Raw genomic sequence first — 22698 nt, forward strand, 5'->3', positions numbered from 1 at the left:
ATAGTACCACAAATAAGTAAGCAGTGTTATATATTGTGCTCGTACTTTAATACTAAACACGAATTCCATCTTCATATATCAAATATACAACTCATTTTTATTTTATGAACTGTAATATTTTTAGGACTAAAAGAGTTTCTAACAAACTTACAGTTTTATTCTGTTCTTAAAGAAAAATAATAATTAGTATTTTACAAACAGCTCTGATAAGAGTCTTGCCTGCAGCATAATGACTGTGGATTTTACATAAGATTTCTTTATTCAGAAGTCGCTATTTCGACTACATATGTAAGTAATTACTCCTGCTTGTTCTTTAAGTTTCAGTGGAAATTTTAGTCCAGCAGGCAGCAACATTATAAATCGTGTGGGAACACTAAAATAAGTAATTGCTTGCGATACATTTAAACTCGGCATTTCAATTCAATGAATAACCTACAGTTTTTGTTGCATGTTTAAAGACATTCGCTTGACAGACATCTCTTACTGTCTGTGATCTGCTCGGTGCCAGTGCCTGAACTGAACTGGCATCATTGTTTACTAACAAGGGAAAGGTTTCGGCTCGAACAGGAATTCCGTTTCCAAAATTTGTATACAGGCTCATCTTTACATCTCTGTAAAGCTCTCAAAAGCATTCATTTGTGTAATGTGTGGCTTGTCTGTTAGAGCACTGTACAAGTTGAGGGGTGGAGAGAGCACTGCACAAATTAAGAGGATGGGAAACCTTACCCGTAAGCCTAGCCTAGCCTAGCCTAGAAGCTAGTACGAGTGGTAAAATGTCTAGAGTCCATTTAAGAACATTTTTATCCAATGTTCTGTCTGAAAATATTGCAGTTAATCAAAAATGTACACTGTTGTGTGATTCATTGAATGTGCACAAGGACACAAGCTTAATAAATGAATCATTCCAAGGCTAAGACATGGGATGTATGATCATGCCACCTAAAAAAACTAAATATTTCCAGCCTCTGGACATCTATTTCCTTAGACAATACAAAAGATATGCTCGGAGGATAACAGATTGCATAGGGACTCTTGCTGAGAATCCAGAACTTAACTTGGGAAATTGAGTGTTTATAATGAAAATGCACTCTGTTATTCATAATCAGTTGTCTGCTCCAGTGTACCACCCTATGCTTCAGTATTCCTGGCAGTCAGCTGGTTACATGAATCCTGAACAAGTCTCGGACTTCAAAAATGTAATTCAGGTAGCACTTGATTTTTCAGCACTGGAATGTGGTTCAGAAGATTGTTCAGGTGTTGCTTCTGCGTGTTGTGCATATTTATTTTTTATTTTAGTAGGTTATTTTAAGACGCTTTATCAACATCTTAGGTTATTTAGCGTCTGAATGAGATGAAGGTGATAATGCCGGTGAAATGAGTCCGGGATCCAGCACCGAAAGTTACCCAGCATTTGCTCAGCTTGGGTTGAGGGAAAACCCCGGAAAAAACCTCAACCAGGTAACTTGCCCCGACCGGGAATCGAACCCGGGCCACCTGGTTTTGCGGCCAGACGCACTGACCATTACTCCACAGGTGTGGACTTGTGCATATTGCTCTGCTCCATGCTGTTTCATGAATTTTATAGAGAATCCTCATGTACATTTTTAAAGAAGTGTATTGACCAATACCAACCAAACGGAGAGTTACACAAATGAATGCTTTTACAGTCTTCATCACCATTGTGAGGTAAGCCTATGTACAAATTTTGAACCAAAAATTCCTGTTCAACCCGAAACCCTTCCCTTGTAAGTCTCGGTTCGCTTACAACCATTCACAGAATTGGAGTCGCACTGTATGTGAAAAGCAATTCTTTCAAAAATTTTTAAAGATGAGGACAAGCCAATCAATTCAATTTCGACAATAAAAAATTCAGACAGCAATACGAAAGCATGAATGAAATGCTCAAAAAGTGAAATGTTCAATACACATTCACATTAATAAAAGTGTATAAGGCTCTAGCTAGTGTATCAGCAATAACAACTGGATATCAGTAATAACAAATGGAATCAATTTGACTAGATGACATTATTAAAACATTTCATATGCAGATGATCAAGGTCTGATTGCAAAACAAGATTGTGGATTACAGAAAACAAACACAAATTAGTCAAATACTCAAGATACAGTATGAATGTAACTACTTCCAAACAAAAAGCAATGGCATTGTGCTGAAAAAAATCAATTCAAATTCAAAATTTAAAATTAAAAACAAATAATAAGACAAAGTGTCCACTTTCAAAGTTATGAAACAAATCTGCAGACTATATTTCTAACATTGATGTTAAAGTACAAAGATGTGCAAAATAAATATAAAAACAAATTTTTTTTACAAATGCTTAAGAAAACAAAATTAAGACTCCATAACATTTAAGCTAAAGCAACTTCAAAATAAGGACATTACGAATTGGATTTCTAAAAATAAAGAATGTGTCAAATGAAAGCAGATCAAATGCACTCCAAATTGCTTTTAGGATTAATTCATTTGGACCAAAGAAATACGGATATAAGAGAAAAACTAAAAGTCTAAGAAACAGGCGATATACCATTTTTTTTTATTGGTCACTTTACGACGCTTTATCAACTGCTAAGATTATCTAGCAAGATTAAGGTGATAATGCCAGCGAAATGAATCCAGGGTTCAGCATAGAAAGTTACTCAGCATTTGCTCTTAATGGGTTGAGCAGCCCAGAAAAAACCTCAACCAGGTAACTTGTCCCAACCAGGATTTAAACCTGGGTCTGCTCGTTTCACAGTCAGGCATGCTAACCATTACTCCACAGCGGTGGACTTACAGTTACTGGCTTCAGCATTTGAATGGATGAAAAATAAAAGACTACCCATAATTGCTCTACACAATGGACTTGATGGATGATGACACTTTGGAAGACCAAGAGGAGATAGAGGAAACAAAAATAATTGAGCTATATGTCAGAGGACTGAATAGTCCTAGAATTTCCTGTTTATGACTAAATGTGTCGTGCTTAGAAGTCATGAAGACGAAAAGGAAGGAGAGAGAATATCTATATTCATAACTGCAATACTAAAAAAAATTAAAGTGGTCGAAAAAATGTTCCTGCTGCTTTATTGCCAGAAACATATGGGTCATTCCACGAAATTAAGGACAAAATCAGTGAACTTTAAAACTGTTATTTCGTCTGAAATTTTCATACTTCCTTAGAGTACATGAAATTAACTATCTCAACATTAATATATTTTCTTCTGGAAATGCGTTATTCTTGTATTTTCCCACGAGTTAGTTCGATGATTATTAGTGCTTGCTACACCTCTTTCAATGTGCAAAACTGTCTGGTTCGGAGATTTATATTATATACATATTGTTATAAACAGAGAAATAGTGGCCTAAAGTAAATTATGACATGGTGTGTGGATAAGCTTCAGGGCTTCTACCACGTTGTCTTGGTGTTATTGGCTGACGTTTCGACCGCTGTGTTGTGGCCATCTTCAGAGCAGTTGTTGGATAAGGAAATAGTCTGCCAGTACTTATATATATAGTAGTCTCGATGGGGGGGGATTACTTGCTGTGATAGGTCGTAGGTTCTCCTTCTGGCATCTGATTGGTCCTATGTGGTCCAATCCGGTTGAGGTCTGTATGAAGGGGAGTATTCATATTAAATACTGGCCCTCATAAGGTCCGAAAGAGTGATCTTGATACCGTGCCTGTTGTCCGGATGAAGGGGGGGGGCGCCGCGTACATATGTACATAGGACGTACGTAGGACCAATCAGATGCCAGAAGGAGAAACTACGACCTATCACAGCAAGTACCCCCCCCCCCCATCTATACTATATATATATAAGTACTGGCAGACTATTTCCTTATCCAACAACTGCTCTGAAGATGGCCACAACACAGCGGTCGAAACGTCAGCCAATAACACCAAGACAACGCAGTAGAAGCCCTGAAGCTTATCCACACATCATGTACACCAGCCGCGGAAGCCTACGCGAACACTTAAGTTATGACATGTTTAGACTTGAATATTACTTGTCCATTCTGTTTATAATGGGAGTTAAATAGAACCATGTGCCACACAACGTGAATTACAAAAATAATACATTTTTTTTTTTCATAGACGTGTTAATAATACATCTACCTCTTAAATTGTTTAGTCCTCTTAGTATTCATCCGTATCTTCAATCATAGCTATAAAAATATATTGTTGGTATTATACAAGAGCCTATTTAAAATCTGCAATTACGTAACATGAGTGACGATAGCATGAATTACGAACATATAATGTTGGTTAGGACGACATTTAAATGATATTTTTCTTAAATATTACACTTAATGGTATGTTAGAATTATTGAAATTAGAAATCAAGAAACAACTTGTGTTGGGCAAGCCTATTGTCTAGGTAACATAAAGGAATTTTTCTCCGGAAGCTCCGGTTCCTCTGTTAAATCCCAACGAATCTCTATCATCAGCTCATTTCTTTGCATGTGTAAAGTAAACCAGACTCTGATAGCACATTCTGAGCAATGACCATTGGTAAATTGGTTTACATAACTGGCTTCATATGGATGAATGACGAACAGTTACCTATCATAAGTATAAGAAAAAAAAAATTGCAAAGTAGTTGTCTTTTTTTTTTTGTGTAACTTAAAAAAATTGTGAATTATTTTTTTCCTGTCATGTATGGAACTTAATTTCAGCAATTCTATTACTGGATCTTCAGAAAATAGAAAAAAAAATTGCGTAATATTTACAAACATGAATTGCAAGTAACAATGGGTTATGATTTTTAAAAAATGCAAGAAATTGTGCAAGAATAAATTTTAATCCCCATAATGAGAAAACACAAGTAAAATTGAGCAAGATATGGTGGTATTTCTCAAACTGCGAATAATCTGTACAGAGATTTAGTAGATTTTTCACTACTTCCAGATATCGCCACTTATTATACCTTCTTGGATTCTACATTTCTATGGTTCAATTAAATTTTTAAGATTGGGTACCTATAATGCAAACTTAATTACTCCCAATAACAATATTGACAGGGATAATATCAATGTATACTCTTGACACTAATGTGTTACTAGTCAGCGATGTATGCAATGGAGAGGGAAAGGAACTGGCCACCCTATCCTATTATCTCCTGAATTAGTTGCCTCATGAGTGATGCCTTATAGTGTTACTTACGAGGTTCAGACCTGTCTTCGGACAGTTGACTAAACAACTACTCTTGATATTGGTGGGGGAAAATACATACATAAATGTTTCCTGGATCTTACTTATTCAGAAACTGGGACTTTTACATCATAAATCCAAGATAAGGTATCCTCGACTTATTTCTTTCTGAAGAAAGCTATGAAAAGTATTTAACATTCTTAAAAATCTATCACTCTTGTCTGGGTATGAACTTATGATCCTGAGATATAACAATGAGTATGGTAACCTTATCAGAACCAAGGATAAATAAATTTGTAATTTGCAAAGTTATTTCATGGGCTCCAATAAACATTTCATTTCTTGATATTCTAACATGAATGGTTTTATCATACTTTCTGAAGTTAAAATATAACTAGAGTGAAAAAAATTTTGTAGATGTTATTAGATATGGGAATTTACTAAATACCATATTCAAAATTGTGTGGGGAAGCAGCTTAGTTGGGCTTTAAAGTTTTACATCCAATTTGTGAATACCTTAAAAATCTTAATATCACCACGTTTAATAATTTTTCATATTACTATAATTAACACAGGAAATATTACATTTCTTTAAATTTTCAGATTTACCACAACCAAGTAACAACAACTATTAAATTATAAAAAAGTATATTCACTACGTCATGCATAATTTTATATAATACCCGAAAATACTAGCAAATAAATCTCTTGTGATGAGAAGCAAGCCTGAAAGAAAATAATGTGATATCAGCCACAGAAGCTTCAAGAACCATGAATATAAGGACAAGCATAAAAGAAGCACAGTTGATTCTAGAAGAGGATGCTTAAAATCTTCTATCCATTTAATAATTATATTAGCATTTAAAATAAGAGACGAAACAGTTTCTTGATTAGTGAGCAAATTATTATCCAACACCATGTTAAGAAATTAGTAATTTCTTACAATCAATTCAACATTAAACATGTATGCTATTAAATTGTACACAACATTGAATATACCAGTAACTAAGTAAATCACAAGTACGAAGTACTAAGTCTGAAGACAAAATCACAATATGAAAACTAATAATAAAAATACAAATTTTTTATTTTATGACATTTAACTAAATGACAAATTAATGCAGTGTGTATTAAAGACACATTATTCATGCTGGGAGAAAAAAAATTGTATATCATGCCAATGATAAAAGACTTGTAAACAAAACAATATGTCTTTAGAAGGAAGCTGGGAAGAAATACTAGATGAAAAATTTTAGTAGAGATTTTAAAATCAACAATGTAATATGTACACATGCAGAGCTATATTACTGAACTACAGTGAATGCTAGCTATAGTGATCAAACTTTCATATCAATTTAACCAAATGCCATTTCTATAAAGTGAAAAACACACAAGTATAGCATAAATATTTGAAAATTTGCGAATCTTAAATTTTATCAATGTTAAATTCCTTTTTAGACAGCCATTCCTAAAAGTAGATCTTTTAACATTAGACAAGTAGTGTGTAAAAATGAACTATTATAACATAGCATGAGGGAAGTAATTTCGACACTGACTTTCAAATGTTTGCATTGACTGTCAATTATTTCCCACCAGTTGTCACACAGCAGCAATCACAACTGATCAATAAAGCAGTTCAAACAAATGCAGACCTACTTTAAAAATGACTTTTCAGCTAATAAATGTATCCAAATTAAATAAAATTACTTGAACATCTATATTATTTATAACTGTAAGAAACAATTAAGAATTAAATTTAATTATAAAGAATTAGAGGAGAACCGGGAACCTATCAGCAGTTCAGTGCTCTACTACTGAGCTCTAACACCACTTGGTTGTAATATATTGAGTGAAGTGGGGAAGTCATGAGAGTTGTCTCTGTAGCAGTATGAACAAATGACTGTCTAAAAATAGTGTACGGTACACATGTTAAAAATGATTTCATTTTAATCAAAGGGCTTGATTCACTCGGTCTATTGCCCCATTTTGCACACATTCCTACTCACAAAATAAAATGTAATTTTTACACTTGTAAATAACTACCGTAGAATATTTCAGCTAAAATAGTCAATATGTGTAATTGACAAATAAAGTTAATTTTTTTAAGCTGGGAGCCTGAAGTTCCACTCACTTATACTGTTTTTACGTAGACATAATTAGTAGAACAGCATTTATGTGATGAAGATTTTGAAATTACAAGAATATACCGAAATTCAATTTTTCCAATATTTCAGAATTACTCATTTCACTCCAGGGACTCGAGATTTGAAAGGTACATCTACTCTTTGGGTCCATCTGGACCAACCATTTACAGTTACCAAGCATAATGGGGTCACAATTTAGAAGAATTTTGAAGGTCTGAAGTGATACAACTCTGACGATGGCGTGTGTATTTCCGAACTTCATAGTTATTAAATTTCAACACATGCATACCAAACTAAAAAAAAACGTCATCATAACCAATTACGTGTTGAAATCCAACAAAGCATTTTAAGGCAGAGATTAATGGTAATCTGTACATAGATTCGTGAAATACAATAGCACATTCTATGGGGCGCGAAATTAGTCAAATAGCTAGAGCATCAGCTTTGCATTCTGGAAACCCTAACAATCCAAATGAGTGAAATGGAATTTGTAGTGAATATGAACAGCGACGAGTCTGGTTTTTTTTTTTTTTTTTGGTTACTTCCCATTATTTGATCAATGACCATAATTCACGGCTATCTTTAGCACCAGTGCAGAAAACAAGGAAATACTCATGAGATTCCTACGTCGAACACTCCTTGAAGTAACCACAGAAATTCCCAAGGTGAATGATGATATCCAAGTATGACACAGTAAAACCCAAATTTTTTGTATAACCTATATATAACATAGTCCGAGAAGAAGTCAAAGTCTACTTTTCTTTGAAATGCTGAACAGAAGCGAGATTCACATGTTCTATGGATAAGCATATTAATTTTATTTAATATTCACATTTTTCCTATCTAGATGTAGTTATTTCTAACAAGATGGCAAACATTCTCTTTCAAGTGGCCATTTTATTACTTATTTTATGTATTAAAAATTGCCTTGCCCTAAGTTATGTTTACCTCCATCATTGTAAAAAATTCGGAACTAACATGTGTGTAATATTTGCCACAATTTAACCTCAGACAGTGATACATATACCGATGGCTAAGAAGTGAAACTTTGTATCTGAAAATTTGCAGGTGAAAAAAACGACTATTTAATTCTTTTTTCTAAAAAAAAAAAAAAAATATATATCTTTCTGTTTTGCAAGATCTTCTACTATATTTGTCACCTATCCAATTTTGTGAACATAATTATAATGTAGTTAACCTAAATACAGTGAGGTTATTTAGGGACACCCTGGTTTTGCAAGAGCCATTCCTCGCCAAGATGATGGCATGATCACCGGGAATAATGCATCTGCAGTCTCGATGCGCAAGCAATGAGTGACACTACAGTTTCACTTTGGTTGTGTTGTGAGAAGTAAGCTGGCGGTAAAAGTTGTAATCTTAAAAGTTTAACGATGAAAGAGTAATGGAACGGAGAAAAATTCTCTCCGGCGCCGGGATTTGAACCCAGGTTTTCAGCTCTACGTGCTGATGCTATGACGTAGTGCAGAGGGCGGCCACTAGAGGGAACCCAAGAGTTGGAGCTTAATCTGAGACGATTCTATCAGACGCCGGGGTTGTATCCGGTGTGGCTTAGTGGATAAAGCATCAGCACGTAGAGCTGAAAACCCGGGTTCAAATCCCGGCACCGTAGAGAATTTTTCTCCGTTCCATTACTCTTTCATCGTATGATGACGCAGAATATCTGCATGGAAATATCATATGTACTTCGGTACATTAAAATAATATATATTAAACGTTTAAGTTAAAGTGGTGTCCTGTGTAGGCTACTGTTGTAATGATTTATTCATTAAGCGAACGTACTTATCTATACAACACATACAATGGAAATCTTTTGCTACGACATGACACAAATTTCGGGAAAAGTTTCCACAGAGACCTGTTTGAGCTGCCAGTACAATAAGAAGACTTTATAAGAAGTTTATGCAGACAGATTCAGTAAACAACGAAAGGCCAAAAAGAGAATGCAGTGTTCTGTTGGAAGAGAAATTTGACTAGATTGGTGAAAGATTGAAAAACTTGCGAGAGTAATTGCAAATTTCATAAAAAGATGTCAAATGTGTGTTGCAGTAAATGGAGGACATTTTGAGCAAAAAATGTGAGCCTGGTAAGTACTGTAACTTTTAAGCATTGTAACAGTAGGATTGTAGGTCTAACAATGTTGGAGACGCGTGCGCGTTCCTTGCAGTAACCAACACATTGATAGCAAGGCCAGCTCCAAACAAAATCCCAAGCATCCCCAACTAACCCCACTGTAGTAGTATTGTTAAACAAAATGATCATTTTTGTAGATATGAGACATTACTTCTTAGCCATTGATATAATGTGAAATTTGGACATTTTGACATAGTAGTAGTGTGTAAATACAATTAAATATAAGTGCTTAAAATTTCACTTGTCCAAGTAAAATTACAATAAAATCTTTCTTAAAGACCATTCCTATTAAGAGATCACCCAAATTAAAGACAAATATTTCTAGGAACTGATTTTAAAATACATAACTTCATACAATTCGAGATTCTATTAAAAGACCCATGCCTCTCCTTGACCTTCAATCAGTTCTTTTCTTACTTTAACTCCTTTTTAGCGACCAGAACTGTAAAGTCATTATGTACTTCTGTAATAGTTTTAATATTAGTGGCTGAAGTAAAATGCAACATCAATGCAAGTGGTTTGTCTGATTTTTAAAACTCTGAAAATACTGAATGACAAGGGATCAAAGAATGTTAAAGAATTGCATGAGCTAATTTTATCGTTGTTATCCCTGGAATCCATTCTATGTATTCTAGTTTATGAACAGAGAGCAGATACAGTACATGACTCAAGGCAGTCACGAGTTCAATATACAGGGTGCAGCATTTAACGTTTCCTATTTTCAAACCCCCAAAACTTATTTAGTTTACAAGTAAATTACAAGAAATTAATCAGTTTACAATTATTATAATCTTAGAATTACAGTACATCTTATGTTTTGAAAATAATGGGTCGATTGCAGAAACAATATTTAGACAATGTTTAAGGTTAAACAACTTCTAAGTATGGCTGCCACGTTGCGAAGACGATGTTTAATAGTAGACGATGTCTAAAACCGATGTTTAGCAGTCGATGTTTAAACACCGTCTAGAACACTGTTTAACCTCAATCTCACACAAGGAACGAGTGTATCAGTGTAAATTCAATGGAGCACGTTAATTATATTGGTGTGTTGAGACGGTTCCGGAGATATTTATTTCTACTTCGACGGCCTCCTCTACGTCGCAATCTTTTGCTTGATTGTAGTAATCCTTTTGAGACATAAAGAAGCAAGCTTTCGCTTTCTGTTATTTTCCTCCATGCCGCCTTCTTCTTCTCCAAAGTTTCACTGTTGTAGGACTTATTTTCTACAACATCGTAATTTCTTACAATGTCCGACAACAAGGTCTTTTCTTCCTTTGAAAAGTTCGAAACACGTTTCGCCATTATGCCTGTTGTGAATCAGCTGATTTCCATTTGGCGCCCGCGTTAATGAAACTTTTCCATTGGCTCCGCCATTGTTGATCGGCAAAGACTCTAAATGCAAGATACTCCATACTTCTCCTTCTCAGCTAAAACTGCAACTAAAACGGTATCTTACTAAACACCGGCTGAACATTGTTTAAGCAACGGAAATTCGTACATAACTTAGACGTAGTTTAGTTAAACAGTGTCTAAGACTTAAAATCGGTCATCGTTTCTGCAATCGGCCCAATGTCTTTAAGATGTCCTCCATTGGCGTCAATGCATTGTTGCAATCTTCCCTGCACACCGGCCATTACTCGTCGCAATGTTTCAGGTGTAACATCAGCAATTTCTTCACAAATCGCGGTTTTAAGGTCCTCAATGTCATGAAGGATACGACCGTAGACCTTACTCTTAAGATACCCCCACAAAAAGAAGTCTGGTGCAGTGAGATCAGGGGAAACAGAGGGCCACTGAATGTCACCTAATCTGGAGATAAGTCGCCCAGGGAAAGCAGCACGAAGTGTGTTCATTGAAACACGTGCTGTATAGGATGTGGCTCCATCCTGTTGAAACCACAGGCACTGAATGTTCCAGTTACGGCGTCTCAACTCAGGCAGGAAAAAAATTGTCAACATTATGTTGTAACGCTCAGAATTCACAGTCACCGCAGCACCATTATCGTCCTCGAAAAAGTAAGGACCAATGATACCCTCTGCTGCAACTGCACACCAGACTACGACCTTAGGACTGTGTAGTGGTCGTTCAAAGATTTCACGTGGATTTTGTGGGGCCCAATAACGAAAGTTCTGCTTGTTTACATAACCACTGAGACAGAAATTTGCTTCGTCACTCATTATCAGGCAGCTGTGAAAGTTATTGTGAGTGTTAAACAATTGCAGCATTCTCTGACAACACTGGACGCACAGGGCTTTGTTTACTACTGTTAATTTTTGTGCGACCTGGAGTTTATATGGATGGAAGTGCAAATCATTGTGTAATATTCTTCGCACACTTCTGTCCGACAAATTCATGATCCGGGAATGACGCCGCACGGAACGATACGGACTTCTCTGCAGAGCCGTTCTCACACGTTCGACATTATCAGGTGTCCGCGCTGTTTTCTGACGAACTAGAGCTTTGTTTTGAACCGATCCTGTTTCACGCCACTGATGCCCCACACACTGATTATCTTTCGTGATGGTACAACTCCACGTTGATTATCACCAAAAATCCGCCTAAACTCGCGCTGGACGGCAACAATTGACTTGGTTGAAACAAACTGCTCAACACAGAAAATGCGCTGTTGCACCGGCCAACGTTCCATGGTTAACTAAAGGCTTTGCTACACCGAATCCCTGTGTTGGGATGTGGCCAACTAAATCCAAGGCTTTGCTACACCGAATCCCTGTGTTTGCAAACATGTTTTACCAACAATGTGAACAGAATCGCCAACTTAAAATGGGAAACGTTAAATGCCGCACCCTGTATTAAGAACTTTAACACTGTAATATAATGTATGACTGCAAACCATCCCCAAAAGTGGAAGAATTGGTGAAGGAAATTCCTAATTCCTGGGTCCCATAACAATTCGATAATACTATTACTTCCAATTGAAAAAGACCTCTGGGAAGACCAATGAGTAAATGATAGGATGAGATCGTGAAAAAATGCCTGGAGATGTGGGATGACAACTGGAGAGATCTGTCATGGACAGAACAGAGTGAAAGTGTTTTGCAAAATCGGCAAGGAATAGACATGCTCCATAATGCCTCATTGATTGGCTGAAAAGGATTACTGTAAGTATAAATTAATAGCTGAACGAGTGTGATCTCCATAGTTTAATTACATGTGTTCATCAGTGAACAGTTGAAAAATGTGCAGTAGAAAAAGTTGTCTTAAATTTTGAAGATAGAGTTTCAGTTATTTATGAATATGAAAGTGAAATTTTAGAAAGAAAACAAACAAAAGAATTCAAAGATTAAAATTAATGCGATTTTAAAATCAAAATATAATATGCTTAATGAATGAACATCAAATGTGACCTATAATGTAAAAAGAAAATGGCAGGAAAATTTTGGCGATGTACACATCTTAATGCTGGAACAATTTAAAAGTGCAAGTCCAAAGAAATTCAAATTAATTTAATCATTAATGAAAGAAAAGAACTCGAATTTGCCAAGGAGATAGGATAATGATGACTTCTCTCCACATAACAGTTGTCTGGAACACTTTACAGTGCATCACAATATCATTTACTGCTCTATCCGCAGTGAGGCAGTCTAAATGAATGGTGCAATATGCGAGGACTCGAAGGATTAGCTGCTTTCATTAGTTGAAGGATATGTTCCGAGACACATCTACAACACGCATTAAATGTGTTTTTTCTTTTTTCTTCACGGAATGACAAGTCTGAAAATTTCGAAGCAATGCTTAACAATCACTTTCTGTATCAATGGAGAATGTGAAAAAGAACCACCTTAGTCTCGGAATGAAGGCTTTCATGGCTGGCGTCATTGGGTTCGGTGTTATCTGGGCTGAAGGGCCGTGGTCTGTTGGAACCACCTTAGTGTTTGGCAAGTTCTTTCAAACAAATGCTTACAGAACACAAGTCGAACAAAAATAGATTATCTTGACAGGTCAAAAAAGAGCTCGATCAACAGAAGAAATTTTTTAAAGATGGGTAGGCTATCTGATGTTGACAAGAAAATGGGTAAACAGAAAAGAAAAGTTCTTTCCCTTGTCATATTCATCAAGTACAACTTAAAAATATAAACCAACATGACAGCAAACCTGCAAAGTCTAGATCAAGACATTATACAAGCTTTCAAAATGGGCTAAAAGAAGAGATCTCTACATTCAGTAATAGCAAAAATGAATGAATTGTCAAATGCTTGAGAATTGGCGATGGAAATTTCTGTAAATGATGCCATGGACAGTACTTTGTACTAGTAAAATTTCAGTCACTCAGATTTCCTTGACCATCTGAACAAGAATCAATGCTGCCAGAAGATACAAAAAGTCTAAGTCCTTGTTGAAAGGCTGGAATTGATTGATGCAGCATCTGTGCTGGGAGATGAGAACCTAGAGTGTTACGAGGATCTGAACATAAACTGGAAACATTGGTCTGTGAATAAATTTTTGGTATGTAAAGTGATAATTTTATTGTACTAAACCTAAAAAATTAAAGCATTCTTTGGCATGTTTCATGTATTGTATCATCTTTTTATTTTCTCGTATAGAAATCCAGTGATCCCAGTGAAAAATTATGATGATGATGTTGATCTGCCAAAATATATGATTGCATGAATGGAAAACCAGTAATAACATATTGATGGACAGTTTGGAAAATGAAATAGTAAAAAACAATGTGCAAAAAAAAAAAAAAAAAAAAAAACCTACGTATTAACAATTAATTCACACGAAATGATTAATAATAATTGAGAGCACAGTATCTGTAATATAAAATAATAACGAAAGTTAATAACTTGTTACACGACATATTTTGCAGTATTTTGAAGGTCCCAAACTAAAAAAAAAAAATACTATAGTCCTCCTACTAAGCAACACCCTTCTTAAGAACCAATTTACTGCAGAAAAGTAGATAGTCCTTTCACAGAGATTTTACTGTGCAATTTTATTCTTCACTTTTTGAAAAAGTCATATTCATAAAGTTATTCACAATTTCGTTTATCAGCAACAAAAATTTCCCATTCTACAATGAATATTTCTCCCCAGAATTTGGCGCCCACTATCTCAAATTCGTTACATAAATATATAGATGACGATGATGAAATATGTCTCTACCTGGTTTTATTAGAATTGAAACACTGTATCGAAAGATGAGTGGACCACACACACATAGCATAATGATATTAATAAATTCTGCTATCTCTTGGAACTTTGTCTTATATTCTCAGAAGAATCCACTGTCGGTATTTCGAGTCCTAATGAATTACAGCTCGACTCAACGTTATTGGCCCTTGTCCTTGCTCGTTTGGTTAGTGAGTGAGCTGTGTGTTGCGTCATAAGAAAGAAATTTAATCATAAACGTGCACAGGAGGGAAGAGCAAAAGGAAAGAATGAAAATAATATTTATGCTCGTAGCTGAACGACACTCATATCAAGAAAATATAAGTCATATGACGTTGTTTAACAGAAATAGTGGTTAGTAATGGGATGTGTGGAAGAATATAGTGTTTTAAGACAGAGTGTACCGCAACATGATAAGTGTTAGGTGTTATGACTGTGTGGCCTGACCTGTGCAACCCAGCTCGCCAGTAGTGATGAATAACTCGCTCTTAGTCTATCTACTTACATTTGCAAGGGCCAAAATCCCTGAATCAAGCTGTATAAATAACAAGTAACACAAAGCTATATTAAGAAAAGCGAGGAAAACACTTCTAACATTGAGTACATGTGTGCTTCAAATAACGTACTAATAAATTATAGAATTTGTTCATAAAAACGGCAATGTGATTCAAATACAGTAGGCAACAAACTATATGAGTATTGTTTTTTTTTTTTTAATTTGATTCCAAAAACTCAAGATCAAGAAACCAGCACCCAATCAAATGCGAGAGATATCAGTCATGCACATGTCTAGTGCTCATCCACAGGCAAAATTACATATCACTTCAAACAGACATACACACATCTCCTCAGAATCGTTCAGAAAGAAGGAACCAAAAGTATGCGTCTTCAATAATGCAGTGTATATATCTGTACCTCAGAACAAAAAGGCTGGAAGTCCAATTTTACTGATTTTGAGATAAGCACATAATTTTGATCAGAATTTCTTCCTCTATCAGCTGGAAAATGATGGAAGTGCACAAAATCCGTATTCTCTTTAAATTCAGATGTCAAAGGATGGAAGGACAATTGCTCTTCATATACAGAGTGACCCAGTGGGATATGACGGTTTTTAGAACACTGCCGTTTCTAGCGGTTTTGTGTGGGGGAAACACAATTGGTTGCTATGTAACCTTCATAACATGCATTTTTGATTTTCAGTGTACTTCACGACATTATGGCGAACTGGATGGTGGCAGAACGTGTCTTCAAAGTGACTGCATTTATAGAGTCAAAATCCATCACGCACGTCCAAAGACGATTTCAACTTCATTTTAATGTCCCACGGCATGGAAGAGTGGTTGCGTAAATTTAATGAGACCGGCAGTCTGCATAATGAGTTCGTTGGTAGTGCAAGAAGAGTCTGCATGCCGGAAAACATCGAGAGAGTACGGGAAGCAGTGATCAGAAGTCCACAGCGTTCTGCAAGGTGGCAGGCAGTTGCATTGAATTTATCGCGCACAAGCATTTGCCGTATTCTGCACGAGGACCTAAAATTCCACCCGTATAAAATTCAAATGGTGAATTGTGTGCATGATGCTGATAAACCTGCTCGGTTGGCATTTTGCAGACAGTTTCTTGCAATCTTGAATGCAGATCCAGGCATGCTTAACAAACTAATTTTGTCGGACGAGGCACACTTTCACCTGCCTGGAGCAGTTAACAAACAGAATTTCCGGTACTGGAGTGACAGCCAACCAGAGGCAGTGCACAAAAAATCATTGCATAGCCCCAAGGTTACAATGTGGTGAGGCGTTTCTGCCTTCGGTATTATCGGCCCATATTTTTTTGAAGAACGTGGCCAGTCTGTGACCATCAATGCACAGCAATACCAAGCAATGCTGACAATACTGGAACTGCCCGATATGGAGGATGCTGAGTTATGGTTCCAACAGGATGGTGCCACAGCGCACACTGCTCGTGAAACAATGAACTGTCTGCAAGTCATGTTTCCTGGACGCATAATTTCAAGGTTTGGAGACATAGCCTGGCCGCCACGATCTCCTGATCTCACAGCATCCGATTATTTTCTATGGGGGTTTTTAAAAAGTAAGGTGTACTGCAATAAGCCACGCACCACTATGCAGTTAAAAGAAAACATCCAATATGAAATTAGAGCAATTGATGCTGGTTTATTGCAGCGAGTTATGATGAGCTTCCAGCACAGATTGCAAGAGTGTGTAGAATGTCATGGAGGCTACTTAAAAAATGTAATATTTAAGAAATAATTACAGATTTGTAAATTGCAGTGTTGTAGAATTTTCCTGTATAAGCGTCATCTTTCAATTCCACTTAAATATCCCACAACAAGGCAATAAAAACCGTCATATCCCACTGGGTCACCCTGTACTTGCGTTTTTTTTTTTTTTTTTTTTTTTCCTGAAAAGTTATGTTTTTGTGACTTCCATCCACTTCACTCTGAGGTACAGATATTACGACACGAAAAAGTGGTTCTCAAAACAATTTTCAGAGAAATAAAAGCATAGCAAAGAAAAATTTACAAACTCAGACAAAATAACAGACTGAAGTATAAATGTAACCCTCAAAGCTGAACATGTAAGAAGCATCCACTAAAAGCCATAGGATATGCTATATAGGTTGACAAGCAATTCATTTCTTCATGAAATCCCAAAAAGATTATGGGGTATTGACAGAAAGATATCAGCGAAAACAAGAGAATATGAAGAAAATCTGTCTCAATACAATTTTCATCCATGCAGAGCATACAAAAATTCCAACTTTATCAAGAATTTAAGCCCAGGATTTTGGCATGAAAAGCAAAATGTACGTCAAATAATAAATAAATAAACAAACAAACAGAAAAAGAGTAACAAAGAGAGGTAAACAGTAGTATGGCTGTTATCCCATTACAAGCAAGATTTGATGAAAACATGCATATTATTCACAGAAGAACAATGATTTAAGAAGTATATACATAAAACGTACTTGTTACTAAATCATTCTTCCACCGATTTCATCATGTGGTTTCTTAATGTTGCAACATAATAGCCAATTCCATTAGTAAACTGTGTCTGAATATGCAAATTACGAGTTTGCACAATTCAACTTGCTATCAACACTACAGATGTTAACATCAGAAAAAAAAAAAGAAGAAAAGAAAGAAACATAGAAGAAACAGTGCCGTAAACACTATGGGATTTCTTACTAGTACAGAGAGATAAAACCCAGGAGAGTTTACAATTCTGTAGCACATGAAAAGGAGCCACTCAAATATAAAACAACAGAAAATCAGGAGGTGCAAGGTAATAGGTAAAAAATCAACCTCTCATATATACTCAACATTCATTGCTTTGTGCATGTCCCAGACGTACATGTAAGGTGTGGTAATCTCCCGTTTCCTCTGGCTGTCGAGGCTTGCACTTGCCACAACAGAAGTTGCAGAAACAGCAGCAACAGCAGCAAAAGTAGCAGCCAGTGATGATGCCACAGAACACGATCAGTGCCTGAAAGTTGAAATTTATGTAAGCTTACATCCCACTAAAGCATCTCAGCACAATCTAACAAACTGTATCAACTTCACTTCTGCACTATACATGTAGTTCTGTATTAAGGCGAGTGAATAATAATAATAATAATAATAATAATAATAATAATAATAATAATAATAATAATAATAATAATAATAATATATAACTGTATATAATAGGTTTACATCCAATTCAAATATCTAAACATAATCTACAGATAATAAATATATCAAGTTCGAGTAGTATTATTATTTTGGTGGTAAGAGAAAATTCCTATGCAGACAGGTAGGTACCATTCCAGCCTCTACCTAACAAAATTCATTGGCAGGATGCAGGTGGTCATACGCTGGCATACAAACAGGTCCACCCACATTTCTCTATGCAAACTAGTCCCACTCCACTTCCCACCACTTAGTTTCCTCGGGATGGGCACTCCATACCACCGTCATATAAACTGATGGAACAAAACTAACTGGGACCAGTCTGCACAGAAACAATCTGTATATGTATGTATGTATGTATGTATGTATGTATGTATGTATGTATGTATGTATGTATGTATGTATGTATGTATGTACACGCACTCGCACGTGCTCAGAGCTAAATCTTAAGTGACTGAAATTATTTTTCAAACTGGACAAGTTTCCACATTATACAAAATTGCAGAAGCCAATATTATATTAAGTACATAGTTATAAAATCGTTCAGATACCTGTTTATGAAACTTAGCAACGCTTGCTGATGCATGTAGGTCATACACCATACTATGTATTTACACACCTAAAATGTTCTGGTGAAAAATTGTTCCGGGGCTGGGCATCGATCCTGGGACCCTTTGCTTAGTCACGAATGCTCTACCGACTGAGCTACCCAAGGAACCATATACGACACCGTCACAATTCTTCTCTTTATATCCACACAACTCAAATGGGCTGACAAGACGTCAGAAACCCAACTTTGAGTGCACACAATTCTGTGTGACTGAAATTGTGGCTTTCTTTTAACATACCTACAGTAACGAATATATTATACAAATCTGGCTTTCAGGTAGAAGCTCCCTGTGAAGCAGGCTTGAATAATTTCAAGGAAAAAATTGTTCTGGGGCGGGGCATCGATCCTGAGACCCTTCGCTTCGTGCACAAATGCTCTATCGACTGAGCTACCCCAGGAACCATACACGACACCGACACAATTCTTCCCTTCATATCCACAGAACTCAAATGGGCTGATAAGACGCCAGAAACCCAACTTTGCTTTGAGTGCACACAATTCTGTGTGACTTAAATTGTGGCTTTCTGTTAACGTACCTACAGTAACGAATATATTATGCAAATCACCTCCTCTCCCTCTCTCTCTCTCGCTCTCTTTCTTGCTATCCCTGTAACTTATGCATTATCACAATGAGAGTCAGCTTGCTAATGATGCATAGTAAAACAGTGATTTGTTGTTTACCTGTCTGCTTCCTAATCCTCTATGATTTTCTGAGGAAACCAATTAAGTCATGCATAGTGTTGTTATTGGAAGAAATATCTGTAACAATTTCCACATCTGCCCTTCTCTCGATATATTAGAGGTAGATATTGCACCTTGTTCTTTGTTTCCTTGTGGTATTAAGCTCTTTGTCAGAACAATGACTCACTAACTGCCATTAATTCTCAGACCAAATGGTGAAACATAGCATAAACGAAAGCACAGTACATCAATTTTTAATATTTTTGTCTGCATTTCGTAAGTAGTTTTTACAAAACCGTAAAATATTGCTATGTTTTTCCAAGTTGGGCAGATTCCGCAATATACAATAGGTGACATTATAATAGCTATTACATTTGTTGGAACTAGTGAATTTGTTCGCATTGTACAAGTGTTTGCACTATTAATCACGTTCACTCCTGCACAAATTTTACTGTATAATTAATGGAGGGAGCAATGGTGGCTTATCAATGAGGACAGATTTAGCTTAAGTTGGACTAGCCATTTGTATTGACTCCAGTGGGTATGATTTCTCCTACTCTCTGATAGATAACAAGTCAGATTTACTTTGGAATGTTGTTTGTTCTAATATATACAAACGTAAAATGTCAAAACGAAACTTCACTCCATTTAAATGTGAATTCGATTCCAAGGATAGCTAATATTCAAATTAAAAAAAGTTGGTATTATGTTTACTACGAGTACATTATCAATTTACAAAAAAATTAAATGAATTTAAAACCTTTTAATTAGGATGATCCAAACTTGTGTAGAACTGTTACAATTTTTTTTGCAGCCATCTTAGCAATTTACCATTAAATTCTATTTTGTTCCATTTTTCTCTTCAAATACAACTCAACCCTCTGTGTAAACCTGGCTTTCAGGTAATGGCTCCCTGTGAATATATACGTTACTGGATGTACGTTAACAGAAAGCCACAATTTAAGTCACACAGAGTTGTGTGCACTCAAAGTTGGGTTTCTAGCGTCTTGTCAGCCCATTTGAGTTGTGTGGATATAAAGGGAAAAATTGTGACGGTGTCGTGTACAGTTCCTGGGTAGCTCAGTCGGTAGAGCATTCATGTGCTAAGTGATTGGAACTAGTAATCCTGGAGGTCATTCAAATTAAATTAGAAACGAACAACTTCAATAGGGATGGTGGCCTGCGACTCAGCAAGGCATGGACCCCAGTCTTGAATAAACTAAAGCCCTCATGAGATCCTACACCCAGTACCAAGGACCAGCACCTAGCTCAGCCGGCCGATTCAAGCTTGCTGTCTGCCAACAACACAAGAGGAACCCAGTAGGGGCGAAGCTTATGAACACATGGAATTCCCGGCCCCGGATTGGTCCCACCACTAGCCAATCCCGCATCATCTGACCGAACCATTTTATATAGGCCTATAAGACGACATTCAGACAATGGCATCATCAGTTCCCTGACATTGGCTACAGAGTCAGTAGCCAAAAGCTTGGAGTATTCCACAACTTTAACTCGGCTGATAGTCCATGAATCCATCATTATACATTAACATTGTTTGGAAGAATACTTGTTGCTTGCTTTGGTTTTATTATCTCTTTGTTTGTTGAGATATAAAAAATTCTCTACATGACATATTAAAGTTCGTCTTTAGTAAGAGTTCTGAGTTTACAAGTCCTGGCCTCATCCAGTTCCTCTCGTCAGTTCAGAGATTCTACATTTTTTTAAAAACTCACTCCATATAAGCATTGCTAATTGGAAGAGCATGTAAGTGTTCAGCAATTTTCTTTAAGTTTGGCACACTATGTGTCTTCAAAACAGTGGCCCAGCATTCTTGAGGACTTGGTAGGTCTTTCATTATCAGCATCATCTCTTTCAATAGGCAATTCTCCTGATACAATGCATCACCATTTTGAACTCCAGTTCTATATTAACATGCAATATATTCACAATTTCAGTAAGGACACTAAATGTGAAAGTATCATTAAGGCTTAGAAGAGTGATTTTCTTAAGAAGTGAAGAATAGTAATCAAACCATTTTTGCAAATAGTCAATGGTCCTCTGAAACACATTCAGTGCTTCCTTCTTAAAGATATGCACATCAGAATCACTCAAGTTATTCAAATGCTGATTTACTACATCAAAGAGCACCATGACCTCGCTTCAGTGTTCTACCCAAAGAGCTTATAATACTTACAAACTCTTTGTTTCTATTTATCAAAAAGTATATCGTATAATTATAAAATGTCTTTGGTAGCCATTGCAAACTACGTCGGATCTCTAATAATGAAATATCAGTATGAAATTTCAGAATATAATATTGCAATGAACAAAATTCCGGACATTAAGCATCCTGAAAACAATTTAATTTTTTTTCCTGCATAGAGGACTGATTTCCTGACAATCCGGAAAAATTCTGGATGGTTGGCAACCCTAGCTGACATACATTATATCAACATTCGTTGAGACAAACTTGTTCTTCACAGTATAGAAAATAATGCAATGTATGTTGTATGTAATCATATAGATTTTCAACACCTAAACTATCTGGCTTCTGAAAATACATATCAATAACATCATGGGCAGAAGTGCAAAATCTAAGTTATGGGAACCAAAATTTTCAGGAATGCAATAAAACTGTTCATATGTCAAACAAATTTAACAGAGAAGAGTTTTATCGCATTACTGAAAATTTTGTTCTCAAGACTTACGAGATTTTGCACTTTTGCCAATGATTCTCTAAGATATTAAGCAAACCTTTCAACAGAAAGGAAAATTATCTGTGTTCACTGACTTCAGAGGAGTACTTAATACAATCTGGAAATCAAAATGAATACAGAAGTAAACGAAATATTTTTAATTGGTATTTGAATTATGTATTTAATATAGAGAAATAAAATTTGTAAATTTATGCAAAGAAAAGCAGGCCTCCCAATAAGTTAAAATTAGCCCTCATTTAATATGCATATAGGCCTACCTGACCTCTATGAGCTGCATGTCATATTATGGGTATAGGCAAAAAACAATTCAACAACAGGAAAGGATAAAAGCAAAGCATTAATGTAATAAAATGGGAACTACCAAAATATGGGCAAAGGTGACAAATAGAATTAAATATTCAGAAAATAAAGTACCAGTATTT

General features: G+C 35.9%; 1 protein-coding gene across 5 annotated transcripts in view; it reads right to left on the bottom strand.

Annotated features, from left to right (window-relative positions):
* Positions 1–22698, bottom strand: part of LOC138707757 (dnaJ homolog subfamily C member 5-like) — a 114856-nt gene that overhangs the window by 65824 nt on the left and 26334 nt on the right. For all 5 annotated transcript variants that reach the window (XR_011334356.1, XR_011334354.1, XR_011334355.1 and 2 more), the window contains exon 4: positions 17952–18083. Coding sequence is in view for 2 of the 5 variants with exons in the window: in XM_069837621.1 (XP_069693722.1) it covers positions 17952–18083 (132 nt within the window). In the remaining 3 variants the exon portion in view is untranslated. The remainder of the gene's footprint in view (positions 1–17951; positions 18084–22698) is intronic.

The sequence above is a fragment of the Periplaneta americana genome, chromosome 10, assembly GCF_040183065.1.
Source record: "Periplaneta americana isolate PAMFEO1 chromosome 10, P.americana_PAMFEO1_priV1, whole genome shotgun sequence".
Taxonomy (NCBI): domain Eukaryota; kingdom Metazoa; phylum Arthropoda; class Insecta; order Blattodea; family Blattidae; genus Periplaneta; species Periplaneta americana.